At 45.0% G+C, this 14022-nt stretch overlaps 2 protein-coding genes across 2 annotated transcripts in view; one reads left to right on the plus strand and one right to left on the minus strand.

Moving 5' to 3' along the window:
* Positions 1-344: 344 nt before the first annotated feature.
* LOC135817574 (lysophosphatidylserine lipase ABHD12-like) lies at positions 345-9290 on the minus strand. The gene is made up of 12 exons (XM_065330788.1): positions 8971-9290; positions 8160-8278; positions 7370-7478; positions 7107-7193; positions 6194-6224; positions 5645-5690; positions 5181-5219; positions 4412-4502; positions 4126-4163; positions 3735-3900; positions 1979-2173; positions 345-1107 (listed from the first exon to the last, which is right to left on the minus strand). Exons 1-12 carry the CDS (start codon positions 9084-9086, stop codon positions 1071-1073), a joined length of 1074 nt encoding a protein of 357 aa, XP_065186860.1. The 5' UTR covers positions 9087-9290; the 3' UTR covers positions 345-1070.
* A 253-nt stretch (positions 9291-9543) lies between these two features.
* Positions 9544-14022, plus strand: part of LOC135817575 (two pore channel protein 2-like) — a gene marked incomplete in the record, with an annotated part of 40608 nt that continues 36129 nt past the window's right edge. The window contains 3 exon segments of the mRNA XM_065330789.1: positions 9544-9661; positions 9777-9899; positions 12798-12847. Coding sequence (XP_065186861.1) covers positions 9812-9899; positions 12798-12847 — 138 coding nt within the window.

The raw sequence follows: 14022 nt of genomic DNA on the forward strand, positions 1-14022 counted from the left end.
GTGCATTTCCTGTTGCTAGCCTACATGTACAAATTGTAGTTGTTAGCCATAATTATAACGCTGAACAGTGTACCTTGTTCTACAACATGCTTGATCTCAGCCTGACACAAAATGACAAGAGAACATTCCCCAGGGGTTCATGGTGAACTATGGCAAATAAAAATAAATTTCATTGTTCGTGTGAGACTCGGCTGGAGGCCGGGTTTTCCGAATCCGCAGGAACACCACCACCCTCTATGGATCAATGACAAAAATCACATAATATGCCATTACGACTCAGGCGCAGTTTCCCTGACACACCCACCTCACTGAAAACAAACACCATCCAGCAACACACCCTGGAATTGAGGAAGTTATCAATTAATTATTTCAGATATCTGAAACAAATGTTGTTTCATATTCAGTCCATAGACTCTGTGTGTGTGTGTGTGTGTGTGTGTGTTTGTGGAATTGAGGAAGTTATCAATTAATTATTTCAGATATCTGAAACAAATGTTGTTTCATATTCAGTCCATAGACTCTGTGTGTGTGTGTGTGTGTGTGTGTGTGTGTGTGTGTGTGTGTGTGTGTGTGTGTGTGTGTGTGTGTGTGTGTGTTATCGAAGGAGAATGGATGGGTTTCGAAACGGGTTGTTAGATGACACTAATGATGGAGTTCTAGAGCTATAACCACAGGCAATCAAATATATAAATTTAATACTCTCCCCAGGAGATTAAAAAAAAAACATTCTACAGGGTTTATGTCACAAAGCACAGTATGCTTCGGGATAAACTATGGTCATTAGTCATTACAAAACAAGGGAAAGCCCATGGTCATGGCTGGCATCTTGATCATAACAGCGAAAATATAATACTTCCTACAAAACCGTATAATTTCACATGACTAAAGTAAATAAACCAAAAAGGAACTCAGTGTTTTGACTGAGCGCGGGCGACAATTAAACCAAGTAGCCAAGTCAAGTGGCTCAAGTCCAAAGCAATGTAAGGCATGCAATTTGAAGCTCATCGAGTGCAAGACAACACGTGAAACTCAGTACTCAGCAGTGATCAGATCAAGTAGGTGCCCAGTCTTCACTTCGGTGGCTTGCCGCGGGTCGTGACAAAGTTCCTGTGAGAGACAGCAATGGGAAGCAAAAAGAATAAGATATCTGAAGTGCTGCATGACTTTGTAGTAAAGATGCCTACATGAAATGGATGCCGTCACACAGATACATGTACCTGCCACTTTACGTCAGGTTTGCTCTTTCACCGCACCGCAAGTTAGGAGAAAGCTCCGCGTGCCGTCCACCCACGCCGCAATTTCATACAGTATCCGCACACGTGAACGATTTCAATGTGCTCCTCAATGAAAAGTCACTGCTTGCTCCAAGTACCGTATTTGCCGGAGTTTAGCGCGCACCTGAGCATGATGCGCAACCCCGGTTTTGGACCAACGTGTTGGCAACTCAAGGTATATCCGGAGTATAATGCGCAGCCTAGATTTGAGAACACGATGGGCTACAAAGACAGTATTATATTACGATCATTGACAAAAATATCATAAAAATAATTAAATTGTGTACATGTACATCTGCAAAGGCAAGTGCTGACTATAGCCTATGTACAGTACAGGGTCTCAAACCCATCATGCATTCGCAGTGTAGCTGGCAGAAGACACCACATATGTATGGATATGATTTGTGTAGGGTCAGGCACTCAGAGACAGAGGTGGCAAACTTGGCAAGAGTTTGTGCACTGCAGTACTTTTCGAAGTGCATGCATTCTCATATTTGGAGCATAGTGCGCACCAGCGAGTTGAGGCCTGAAATAGCACATCTAAAGTGCGCACTATACTCCGGCAAATATGGTACTTCAAGTACTAGTAATTGCTATGCTAAAGAGTACATTATAGTGGGTGGGATCACTTCCAAATACGGAAATTCTGCGCTCACATAACATTTTACAGTGCTATTATATAAGTACTTTGGTACTGGGCTTACTGGACAAGCGCTGGCAGTGACTCAGCATACACAATTCGATTATGGCCATGGCCTTCAAGCAGGTGCAGTTCCACTGTACTGCGGTCACTGCGGTGCTCTTGTGCATGCGATGCAAGGCGTTCGCTCTCCTTGTAGCTGATGTAGAAATCGTCCTTGGAGTGTACCAGCAACAGAGGACTGTTGACTGAAGTGATTCTAACAGACAGAAAAGACAGAATATCATTCCCATTGTGATCGGCTTGGTCAGTCACTCTGAGATCAGCAGCTGATGAGACCCGGCCAGCAAGGAGATTGAGAATGATAATATACAGCCAACCATAATATATGAAAGTTCAACTGGAAATGGGAGTAAATGACACGCTGTGTGTAACTAGTTCGGCTCTGCACACAACCATACATACACAGTGCACCGACATGGAGAACACTCACAAAACGCTCACACCAATTCACAAAATTGACTCTTTTTAAGAACTAGTAGTTACTAGTGGCTTCACACAGGAACCAAGGGAACCGGGAAGCAAAAACTAGTCAATTGTGCATGAAATACAGTAAGACACGAAGCAATAACGAGGAAGTAAAATCTAATGTTAGATTGAAGTTTCTTAGTTAAACATTTGTTCATGTCTGTCTTGTCGAATAAGTGTGCTTGTAAACTAGTGTTGAAACGATCTCACCGGATACTCGTTAGCTCGCTCGCCAGAAACTCGGCTCGTTTGTGAGGCCAGCTCGTTTGCACTAACGAACACCGTACACCGCACTCCATACACATGGCAGCAAGAGTCCATAACCCAAGAGTATGCAACTGTGATTATGGGTGCATGCGTGGCGCGCTGCCTTCATTACGTAACTTGCCTTCATCACGCTCTGGAAGCATGCATTCAAACTCTCAATTTCTCGCACGAGCCCATCCGTTTTTGCTCGATTCGTTCCAGTACCTACACAATCTCTGAATTCTGGCGCGTGAACTCCAGTTCCGTACGAAAGTTCATTTCAAACTAGAGGGAAAGTGCGGTGTTTGATTTTCCGCAGTGCGCGGCCTGCAGCTGAATGATGTAATGAAGGCAGCGCGCCGCGCGGTTGGCCCATAGAAAAGAGATCACAGTTGCATACTCTTGGGTTATGGACTCTTGATGGCAGTACATGTCGACCGGGCCCGCGGGGCCGGGAGTCGTAAAATATTTTACGACTCCCTGGTCGATCGAGAGTCCAGTCCCGCGCAAAGTGAAAATCACTCGCAGTTACAGTGACTGTATGCCTGCATGACACACTCGAGTTGTTTCAGTTGTCGTTGCAGCTTTGGTGGACTCTACTGATGTCTTGTTCTGCATCTGCTGACCTGTTGCAGGATATGCTTGGGTCACCTCTCCATTCGAGTGAAAGTTACACTCAGTCGTTTTGAATTTTGCTCCTTCGATGCAGCGAAGACCAGGGCTACTTGCAATCTTCGCAAAACGGTCTATTCTTACAAAGGCTACTCGATGACGGCGCTGAAAAGACATCTTGACACCAAACAGCAGTCCGAAGTGAAGCAGCAGCAACCCCAAATGCCGGCGGTGATAATTTGAACGAGCTGAAAAAATCAAACTTAGAAATTTTTTTATTCAAAAAATCATATTTGCCACATCAATGAAACTCGCTAACTCGCTCGATAGCTTGCTCGTTAGTGGAACTGATCGCTCGTTTGTTATAGATACGCTCGTTTCAACACTATTGTAAACTCCACGATTGTTTTAAAAAGATATCTTCCTGTACTCACGTAGCAAGGGAGTTGAGTTGCTCAGTCCACTGTTGGAAGAATAGGTCGGCTATGGAAGGATAGAACCTCAGTATCCAAGACCATGGCCGGCCGAGAGGGTGTGTCGTGGCAGCACTTTCGATAGACATGAAGGCTGACTCAAGAACAACACCTTGTGGGCAGGTACCTGTAGCACACAAAGTGACCACGGAGCAGGGACAACTCAGAAAATAAGATCGTGTAGGTCTACTCGCGACATGTCTACAAAACAGAGTACATGTAGTATGCACAATTTGTCCATGCAGGAAACCTAACTGAGTCTGTGATTCTCAAGACACTGGAGAATGATTTTTCTAAAAATCATCCTCCAAAATGTACTCCCTTCAAAATATAATAATGAATAAAGTCTTACCTTGAGCACAAAGTCGTGATGCTGCCTGAACAGACACCCTGCCACGTATAGGAGGAGTAGAGACACACACGGAGAGCACAGCATACTAGTATTGCCAGGACTTTCTAACGACTACCAATCCCACTCACAGCCCTAGCAAACTCTTTGATCAGAACTCCCGTACCAAATAAGCAAAACGGACTACAACTAGGCTGGGAGCAGCGGACAAATAAACAGACGGACACAAAGCTGTAAAGATACGAAACAACACATTTTGCATCGGTCCAATAACAAAATGAGTACTGACCCAGTTCCCAATGAGTGGCCCCAGGTGAAAATGGGCCCAGTTGCTTGTTGGCGAACCCATTGATACACATCAAAGGCATCAGAAACAACAGCTGTAAACACACACAAAAGACCACCCAACACACCATTAAACAAAGGAGCATTGTGTGCACCAGGAATGTTGCAATCCAAATAGCACGGTGGCAGGTTTGGTGCTGTGAATGTTCTCCTCCCACTATACAGCCAACTATCTAGGGAGCTTGAGATAACAACACCAGCCTCTTTCAAAGGACACTAAATATAGATATGTGTAAGTATGCCGGCATGGTATACACACGTAAAACACAAACACCCACACCCGCATGCACACCCACTACAGTCCGTGCATAATGCAGGATCACCACCAGTAGGCCCTTTTTCATTCTCCGTCAACCAGCTATAAGGCAACATTCCTATACAATCATGCAGATTTCACACAAGGCGTAACACGCCTCCACTGTATGTTGTCACTGAGAGATGCACGGCCAATGCGCTCGTCAGACAACACTGCGAGCGCGCTCTACATAAGGACACTCTGCATATGCACCGAGCATTCTATGAGCAGCACAGTTTTCCTACATGTACATGACTTTTTTTTCGATTGTGCATGCTCGCAGCTGTACTGATGAGGCCTATATGGCCAAAAACAGCTTGCTGTCTACAGCATTGGGTACTTATACTTCACAGACAGTATTCGAAACAGTGCACATCTTCATATACAAGCATGTATATGTATACTGCTCATGACTTACTCTCATTGGTGGGCCAAATAGCTGAGGAATCACCAAACCCTAATCCACAATACAAGAATCATAAAAGCAGGTCGGTCTCGACGAACATGAATTAGCACTCACAGCAGTTGGTCTTGTCACGACAAACGAATAAAAACAACACACTCATGATTTGGCGTGGTGGGTTTAAAATCTACGTGCCTCTTACCACAGTAGGAGATACATACACCTGATGCCTGTGTCAGTGTGATATGATGCGAGAGCAGTGGTATGCCTACAGATGCAAGAACAGTCAACTGACTTCTAGCATGACCAGTGATATTCGAGAAACTCTTTTTAAACATTTCAAACACAAGACAATTCCAGCCAGGATGAGGTCTGTGAAAATTGAAACTTGGCTTTCTCTCTGTACAAGTAACATAATAATGAACCATTCCGGCATCTTGCACATCTATTGAACAAGTTCAGAGAACATTGTGACATACCTCTGTAGTCGACGGCAATAATATGATAGTCAAGATTGGCCAGCAGCTGAGAAGGTAAGCAAACATTAGCGTACATGTACAAGGAGCAAAATGCGAGTCAGTGCATAAGCATACACGGTGGGCGCCTTGAATAACAAAGACAGAGTCTTTAGCTAGCAGCGCATACATGGCTGTCTGTATGTGGCTATAGAATGTGATGGACATACATAATCTGCATAAGGACTACCACAGCAACCCAGACATCAATGGGAGAACACAGTAACACATGCAATAGTGTGCCAAGAGGTACATTGTATTCAACTGCAGAACAGGTGAGAAGACATGGAAGTGTGAATACTGAACACTGAGCAGGTAATATCTCTCTCAAGAAGTTACACAACGCCACTACGTGAGGGCATCAAGTTTATGTTTCTATGCTATTGTTAGGTTCACGATTTGGTTCGCACTGTGCTGGAGTTGTGGAGACAGACACCATTGGGACTGTGTCCTTTGCGACAATAGAACATTGCACATCTCCTTGCATACTAGCAGTATAGCAGGCATACCCACCTTGTACAGGCCAACACGATGACGAAGACCACTGTCCAGAACAGAGACAATAAGGTGCATACACAATACACTCGAAATTAAAGTGATACTCCCCTCATAGTGCTCGTATACATGCACACAATCTCCTCCACATTCCTGGTAAATAATAATAATAATAAACACAGCTCGCATCTTCCCTGAACCTGTTAGACAGGAGCAGAGTCGACGCATCTGTCAACAGTGTCAAGCCAAGTTAGTCTATCTCCTGCAGCTTGGAGAGCGCTCTCCACGGAGAGATCCGCTGCCTTCAGGTCGTGCCGAATCGTATCTATCCACCGCAATGGCGGACGGCCACGGGTTTTTTTTATGTCGTTCGTGTTGATTGATAGCTCCAGTGCTTGGAACGAGGCGGATTCCGGACCCTCTCGCACCACATGGCCAAACCACAGCAGCCTGCGTCGCCGACATGTGGCACTAACTGGAGATTGTTTTGTTTCTGTGTATAAGTTGTTATTGGTGATGCGTTGCGGGTAGACAATCTGCAGCAGTACGCGTAGCTTCCTCCGTTGCCATTTGTCCAGTTTGTCGTTCAGCAATTTGGACAGAGTCCACAATCCGCAATTGTATAGAAGGAGCGGCATTATGAGGCAGTTAAACATACACAGTCGGGATTGAAAGGAATGCCGTTCCTGGTAAAGCCTTTGTGAAAATTGATCAGATGGGTTCTGCACGGGACAGGATGCCACCACTATCAAAAAGTTTGCAGACAGTGTCGTCCAACAGTGGTATCCACTAAGAGGAGAGACACCATCACTGGTAGAGTGCCGGGGTGACTAATGAGTTGCGAGCTTCTATCGAGTCGGCGCTAGACATATGTCTGCAAAGACATATGGGATACTATGTATACACAAGTACAACAATGTCTCTTCCTTACCGATTTCCTGCATTTCCATGGAAGTAGACAACAACAGGTTTACCGTTACTTAGAGATGGCACTTCCTCACCCTTGGGGTAGACATGCCTGCAAGGGGGAAAGGAAGGGAAAACAAAGTTCACACTAGTACCGCACTACAGATGCAGTACAAACAAAGGAAAGTCTTCACCGTACGAGCACAGACAGAACAATTATTCCAAGATCAGATAACAAGAAGAACAGGAACCAATGTGGAAAAAGTAAGGAGCTGTCAAAGCCCTTACCAGGTTCCAATCTGACCAGATTGACTGGCATTCACAAAGAATGCACGCCCTGAGTGGTCAGGTCCCAAGTAGGATGAGATGTCAGAGAGATTGGAGAACGGTGGGGCAGCTGTGGTGTTTTCAACACAATGAAAGAAAACAAAGACACGATCAACCGCCTGATATCGAGAGCTGGAACTAAAATCGAACTGGACGATAATTGCAGGCGAGAGACATGACACTCCTCACGTTTCGAAGCACAACCAAGGGGATACGAATGACAGTCTTAATTCCTGTACATTGCATTGTATTTGCTGCAGAACTAGTGTGTGTACTTTGCATGCATGAGTATTGAGAGGAGAGAGAGAGAGAGAGAGAGAGAGAGAGAGAGAGAGAGAGAGAGAGAGAGAGAGAGAGAGAGAGAGAGAGAGAGACAGAGAGACAGAGAGAGAGAGAGAGAGAGAGAGGCAGAGGGACAGAGAGAGAAACAGAGACAGAGAGAGAGAAAGAGAGAGAGATAGAGATAGAGATAGAGATAGAGAGAGATAGAGAGAGAGAAAGAGAGAGAGAGAGAGAGAGAGAGAGAGAGAGAGAGAGAGAGAGAGAGAGAGAGAGAGAGAGAGAGAGAGAGAGAGAGAGAGAGAGGGAGGAGTGCATGCCAGCAAATACAAGCAACACACACTTTTACTTACGCACAGGAAATAATTATAACATCCTAGTCTAAAATTCCCTCGGTGCGAGGCACTTCAGTCTTTCAGACCCAGAACAAAACTTTCAAAAGGCTACAGGTTGCCTCCTGCTAGCTACTTACCATAATTTAAATAGGTTAATGCACGTTGGGCATTTGACGAGTAGGATATACACAGAGGAGTTAGAACATACAGTGCTACAGCAAGCAGAAGCCATAGCCGGGATGGAAGGCCACATGATCTACCAACACAAACAAATGCACACAGACACATGCGAATGACATTATACTATTAATAAAATTTTTATGTACTCTCAGCGACACAAAATCCAATGTTCTTGGGATGATAGAAACTCGATATGTATTCCAGGTTCAACAAGTCCTGGCCGGCATACCCGCAATAACAGTACACTGTACAAGTACACCATAATTCTAACAGTCGGAATGATAGTACAAGCTGAGTATTCAAGGTCTGGGAAAGGAACTTGAAGAAAAATGCACCGTGCCTCTATCTGCTTCTGTCCCATTGAGCTCGATTACACCACAGGCATAGCTAGCCCCCTGCGAGTACATGTAGCTTGGCGTCGCCTGCACTTTGGCAGCCATCATGGAGATCCTGCAGCCGCTTCACAGCCGCACCTACCTGGCATTGTACAGAGTGAGTTGACACATACACATGCTTTTTTCGTGCATTGTCTAAGAGGAAAAATTGCACCTTAGATCTACTGATTCATTCGTTTGAGGGAAAGGTGCAAACTACTTATGTTCCCAATTCTACATTTTTAAGTTGCAAAACATTGAATATACTACTGCGTAAATAGTTCAATAATTTTATTATAGTACCCAGATTTTTCTCCATGCTTACGCATCATGATCTGCATCAACACACTCAAGACTAGAGTCCACAACCTGGTTATACTGTATGAGCACTTACAGGAAGAAATTATCCTTTCCATATTGATGATCACCTTTCGCTATCAACTTTTTCTGACCACGGCTGCCTCTAGCCTGTGGCGATCCCTTCCCACTAGCAATTCCACGTTGGCGCATTCTACTGATTTCGGACTAGACTCAGATCATTGAACTACTAGTAAATCGACTCTTTCTCTCTCAGTCTCTGTTCCAGTTCAAGACAAAACGCAAGAATACTGCTGGACTGTGCTTACACTAGTAGTAGACTACTTGTAGAGACCACCACGAGGCACGAGGGAGTTTCTACAACTATTTGCTCATTTTCAAACAAAGTTTTGAAGGCCAGGGCTGGCTGTGTGTGACAGTTATCATGCCATCATGGTTATCACGTTCACCACTGAATCACCACGATTCACCAGACCTGATCAAGTGATTATTCCAATGAGTCACATGACAAAAGTATACACCGTTTATGCGGAGTCGGACATCTACTCGTACAGACAGTACAGTACAGTTATGTAATTGTTGTACGGGCGTAGGTGTACGGTAACTGACTCTGGTCATGCAAGCTGTGGGTAGCGGCTGTACGAGTATTGCGCTGAGCTGATAGCCCGGTGCGTCGTTCCACGTTTTTTGATGTTTTGATTTGAAGTGACTTGCTGGCTTCAGCGTGCCTGGAGACAGCTGATGGCTCAGTGCATAGTGATGGCCAGGTAATTTATGGTGAGAGGGTTGCAACAATCATTGTAAAAATGTAAGCTGGCCAAATAATTGAAAAGAGTGTGTTCGAGGCAGTGCACTACATTCTTGTTGTTTTACCTTTCTCAGTGTACTAGTGTTCGAAGCTGTGATGTTTAGTACACATGAGTAGTTTGTCATCTGAGGGTGGATATTTGGAGAACGAGATGGCTTCATCTTGGACGTGGCGAAGGAGGGCTGAAGCACTTGAAGGTTTGTTGAAAACAGTATGATGGTGTTGCTCCTTGAGTCTGAAGCGAGTGAACGCTTTTGTTTCATCAACGTTCTTTCAGTCGTGATATCGCTATGATATGGTGCCAAGCTGCTACACATTTTAATAGTGTACTCTGATCTGGTGTGTGAAAATTGTATGGTTGGTACGATAATGGGGGGAAATTCATTGAATTTGCAACATGATTTTAAATGACAGCATGATGGTATACTTACGTATGGGGTGGGTTATTCTAAGATACAAAAAACGGGCAGTGCTTCTAGAGTTCAACAACTTTGCATGGAAATACATGTGCATGTATATGTACTGCTAGTACTCAGTAGTACAGTGGAGATTGGATATAACGACCTTGGATATAACGACAAATCGAGTTTAGCGACAAGATTTTGTTGCCCAAGTCGTTTAGCAAGTCCTTCCTGTACATTATAGATCGGGTATAACGACCTCGAAAATAACGACAGATCGAATTTACTGACACTTTTTGGGTGCCCGAAGACCTGAAAAAAAGTGAAAATGCATCGAATATAACGACTTTCCTCTCGAGTCTTGTATCAGGCAGACTGGTATGTCTGGAATATGGCTGTGCCACGTGACCGGACCTCTGGGTCACTCAATGTGTGCTTTACATTGCACATTGTAGCCGGCCGCAGTGCAGTGGTACGCGATGACTTTGCTTTGAACAATGCATGCTACTACTACAGTACTACTACCAAGAGTGCATACACTTTTATGGACTCTTGCTACTACTACTACTACTACTACTACTACTACTACTATTGACAGCTGCCAGAAATGGCCACGCCGCTCCCCAAAGGGAGGTACTGTCAGAGAGGTTAGGGGAGAGGTGCTACTACTACACATGCACATACACATCTGAAATCCATTATCATAATATGGCATATGCATTATATTATGCACATGCATATCTGCAATACATTTCTGTCATTTTGATATACATATTGCATACTAAAATGTGAAGATCGGGTTTAGTGACAGATCGAATATAGCGACATTTGCTTTCTCCCGAAGCAGTGTCGTTATATCCAATCTCCACTGTACTGTAAAGTACCGTTGATCCCGCCATGCCGTGTGGCTTCCCAGCTGGGTTTTCTGTAGGGGGCGGGAATTAGATCGCGACTGTCAAGTGCAGTACAATGTATAACAGCGCGGAAGGTCAGCCTCGGTGTGCTAGACTGTGCACATTTTCATCCTGCGCTGGCACGTATTGTACATGTATACAGCAGTGCATGTGTTGGTCCAACACCGTACTTCATTGTACGTGTACCGGTACCCCGAAGTCCCTTCACAGGCAGAAATTCGACAGGGGGCAGTAATTCGGCAGGGGGCGGATCAACGGTACTTTACGATATTACTAGCATGTTTACACCTGGCACTGGCAGCTTCGATCATGTCTTGGCACTTCATGACCGTGAGTATACACAGCCGCAGATCTTCACCACCTCTTAGCTCAACGTAGGTACACACCACACACATTTACTGAGTCTGTTTCAACCTGGGAGATGATGGGAAAAAGAAACTTGGAAAAGTCAAAAATTGAAATCTGCTAGTGACTAATACCACAGTGAACTGAGCTGAAGGTGCCCAATAAAGAGACCCATCCGTATCTGAGCTGTCCAGATGGGAGACCGCGGTTTTAGTGTATGTGTACTATCATAAGCACGTTCGCTGAATTAACTATGGTGCAGAGCTATGGCACGGGTTTGTGAGTACATGTGTGGTTGTCCAGTGCACGTATGAGTGCAAAGCTACATTGTAACATATGTGCTAGAAGTAGCACTATGCAGTTACAGTGTAAACACAGGAAGTAACAGTTACTCCCAGTTTGCCAGCTGCTCAGTAGTGACTGCTGCTCAGTAGTGACTGCTGCTCAGTAGTGACTGCTGCTCAGTAGTGACTGCTGCTCTCTACATATGTGTAGTTTATAGTACATGTTACTTCAGGCCTGGGAAATCCAATCTGTGGTGCACTGGCAATGCTGTGCTCTGTTTGCACAGTCAGTTTGTGCAGCTGAGGCTACACGCAGTGCTTACAACAAGTCGTTACGTAGTCATGTGGTGTATGGCCACACTGTGATTCAGTAATTATGTTGACTCGATGGTCATAATCGTAGTAACTTGCTTGGCCTTGCTCACTCTCATTCTAGAGCAAAGTGATACCAGATGCATTGCTGCAATCTTGTAGGCAGTGCAATTATCTATCACAATGGCACATGATGTACATGTAATCATGGTGGTAGCCAATCAACAGCCATAGAGATTACTTGTGGGCAGTGCATAGTGTCTGTATGTGCATGAGCTAGGGCGAACGAACCAGGCGAAGAATTATTGTTCTCAGTTGGGTAAATAAGTGCCCAATGATTTCTGCAAGATCTCACCCCAGTTGAATCACCACCACTTACTACAGCCACTGTCCTTAGATCCCATGCAGTACAGGTACATGCTCAATGACATCCATACTCGTGAATATGCTAGCATGACATCATCCATACTCGTGAATATGCTAGCACCCTGCACCAGCTCACAGCCCAGTGTTGGCAGGTCTGGGGCTGCACAGTGCCCGGCGCTAACGTTAACTGACTCACGATGCGCCAATTTCATTGAATAGCACTGTGCACTGTAGTTTGCCAAAGAGCATGTCTTTAAGTTTATTGTCATTGAAATGAGTCAGCTAGTCATGTTGATCTTTTCCCTGGCTGACTACAACGTATCCAGTTGGATAGCTCTCTCAGTCCGAGGCAATATTGTTGCAGTGTAAACTTATTGTTCATTAGCTTTGTGTGTATCTTGTAGATGCCATTGCACTGCATGTGATGTTCCTGTCATAGAATTCTATGATTGTGCTCATTGGTCTATGCACAGATGACGAAACAGTGCGGCAAGCCGTATGCTTTGTTGAGGATGCTGTGCAGGTAATGTGCAGATTGGCAGTTGCAGTATTATTGTTGCAGTCATTCTACTTACAGGTGGTTGCTGCATTACACCAGTTCTTTGTACGTAACCATGCGCCGCATCTACATGTACACGTACTTATCGAGCAATTCAGAATTAGCAGAGCAGCACACCTAAACTTACTTTGTGCTTGGGACTTTGGGGTTCCCTATTGTGTTGGCACTCGTGTGTGTGTGTGTGTGTGTGTGTGTGTGTGTGTGTGTGTGTGTGTCAGCTAGTTCGGTTGGTGGGTACACATATGCCTGATTGTGTTGGGTCTGTTGCCAACGGGCTCGGCTGCTAGAAGGTGCATTGTTGTATCTGCCACCTTCGTTGGTTTCAGGGTTGATATACTTTCTATTTGAAGTATACGCATCTACATGTACACGTACTTATCGAGCAATTCAGAATTAGCAGAGCAGCACACCTAAACTTACTTTGTGCTTGGGACTTTGGGGTTCCCTGTTGTGTTGGCACTCGTGTGTGTGTGTGTGTGTGTGTGTGTGTGTGTGTGTGTGTGTGTGTGTGTGTGTGTGTGTGTGTGTGTGTGTGTGTGTCAGCTAGTTCGGTTGGTGGGTACACATATGCCTGATTGTGTTGGGTCTGTTGCCAACGGGCTCGGCTGCTTGAAGGTGCATTGTTGTATCTGCCACCTTCGTTGGTTTCAGGGTTGATATACGTTCTATTTGAAGTATACATACCTGTTAACCATGGACTGCTTCTGGCTAGATTAACTCTTGTGTAATCAATGGTGCTAGTGACGCTTATATCAGATCCACTCTGATTTAGCCACTCACACTGGTAGCAAGTATTACCTTCACTGGGGGCAGGGGTAACTGCAGTTGGATCCCGAGACGGATACCCTGATGCCGTCAATCCTTTTTCTGCACCTTGGCCTCACCCACTTACTGAGGTGTGGTGAGCCCATAAGTGGGATCATTTTCAAGTCCACCCAGAGTTTTGGGGATTTCAAGGGGTGTCGGCCGCTGGGCGGTTCAATAGCCAATTGAGTCATCTTTCCAAGATTCCTTTTGAGTCTCTCTCCCGGGGGACCCACGTGACTAGTTTTGGCAGTGAGCAACAAGAACAAGTGTGTGTGTGTGTGTGTGTGTGTGTGTGTGTGTGTGTGTGTGTGTGTGTGTGACTTTTCTTTCAT

The sequence above is a fragment of the Sycon ciliatum genome, chromosome 5, assembly GCF_964019385.1.
Source record: "Sycon ciliatum chromosome 5, ocSycCili1.1, whole genome shotgun sequence".
Lineage (NCBI taxonomy): Eukaryota > Metazoa > Porifera > Calcarea > Leucosolenida > Sycettidae > Sycon > Sycon ciliatum.

Bases quoted from the DNA above. Each gene is read 5' to 3' on its own strand.
- LOC135817574 (XM_065330788.1), bottom strand. From the start codon at position 9,086: ATGCGCCAACGTGGAATTGCTAGTGGGAAGGGATCGCCACAGGCTAGA. The intron at 7,194-7,369 runs GTAAGGGCTTTG...TCCCCCTTGCAG, and splicing joins TCTGGTCAGATTGGAACCTG to GCATGTCTACCCCAAGGGTG. The intron at 4,503-5,180 runs GTAAGTCATGAG...GTGTGTTTACAG, and splicing joins TATTTGGCCCACCAATGAGA to CTGTTGTTTCTGATGCCTTT.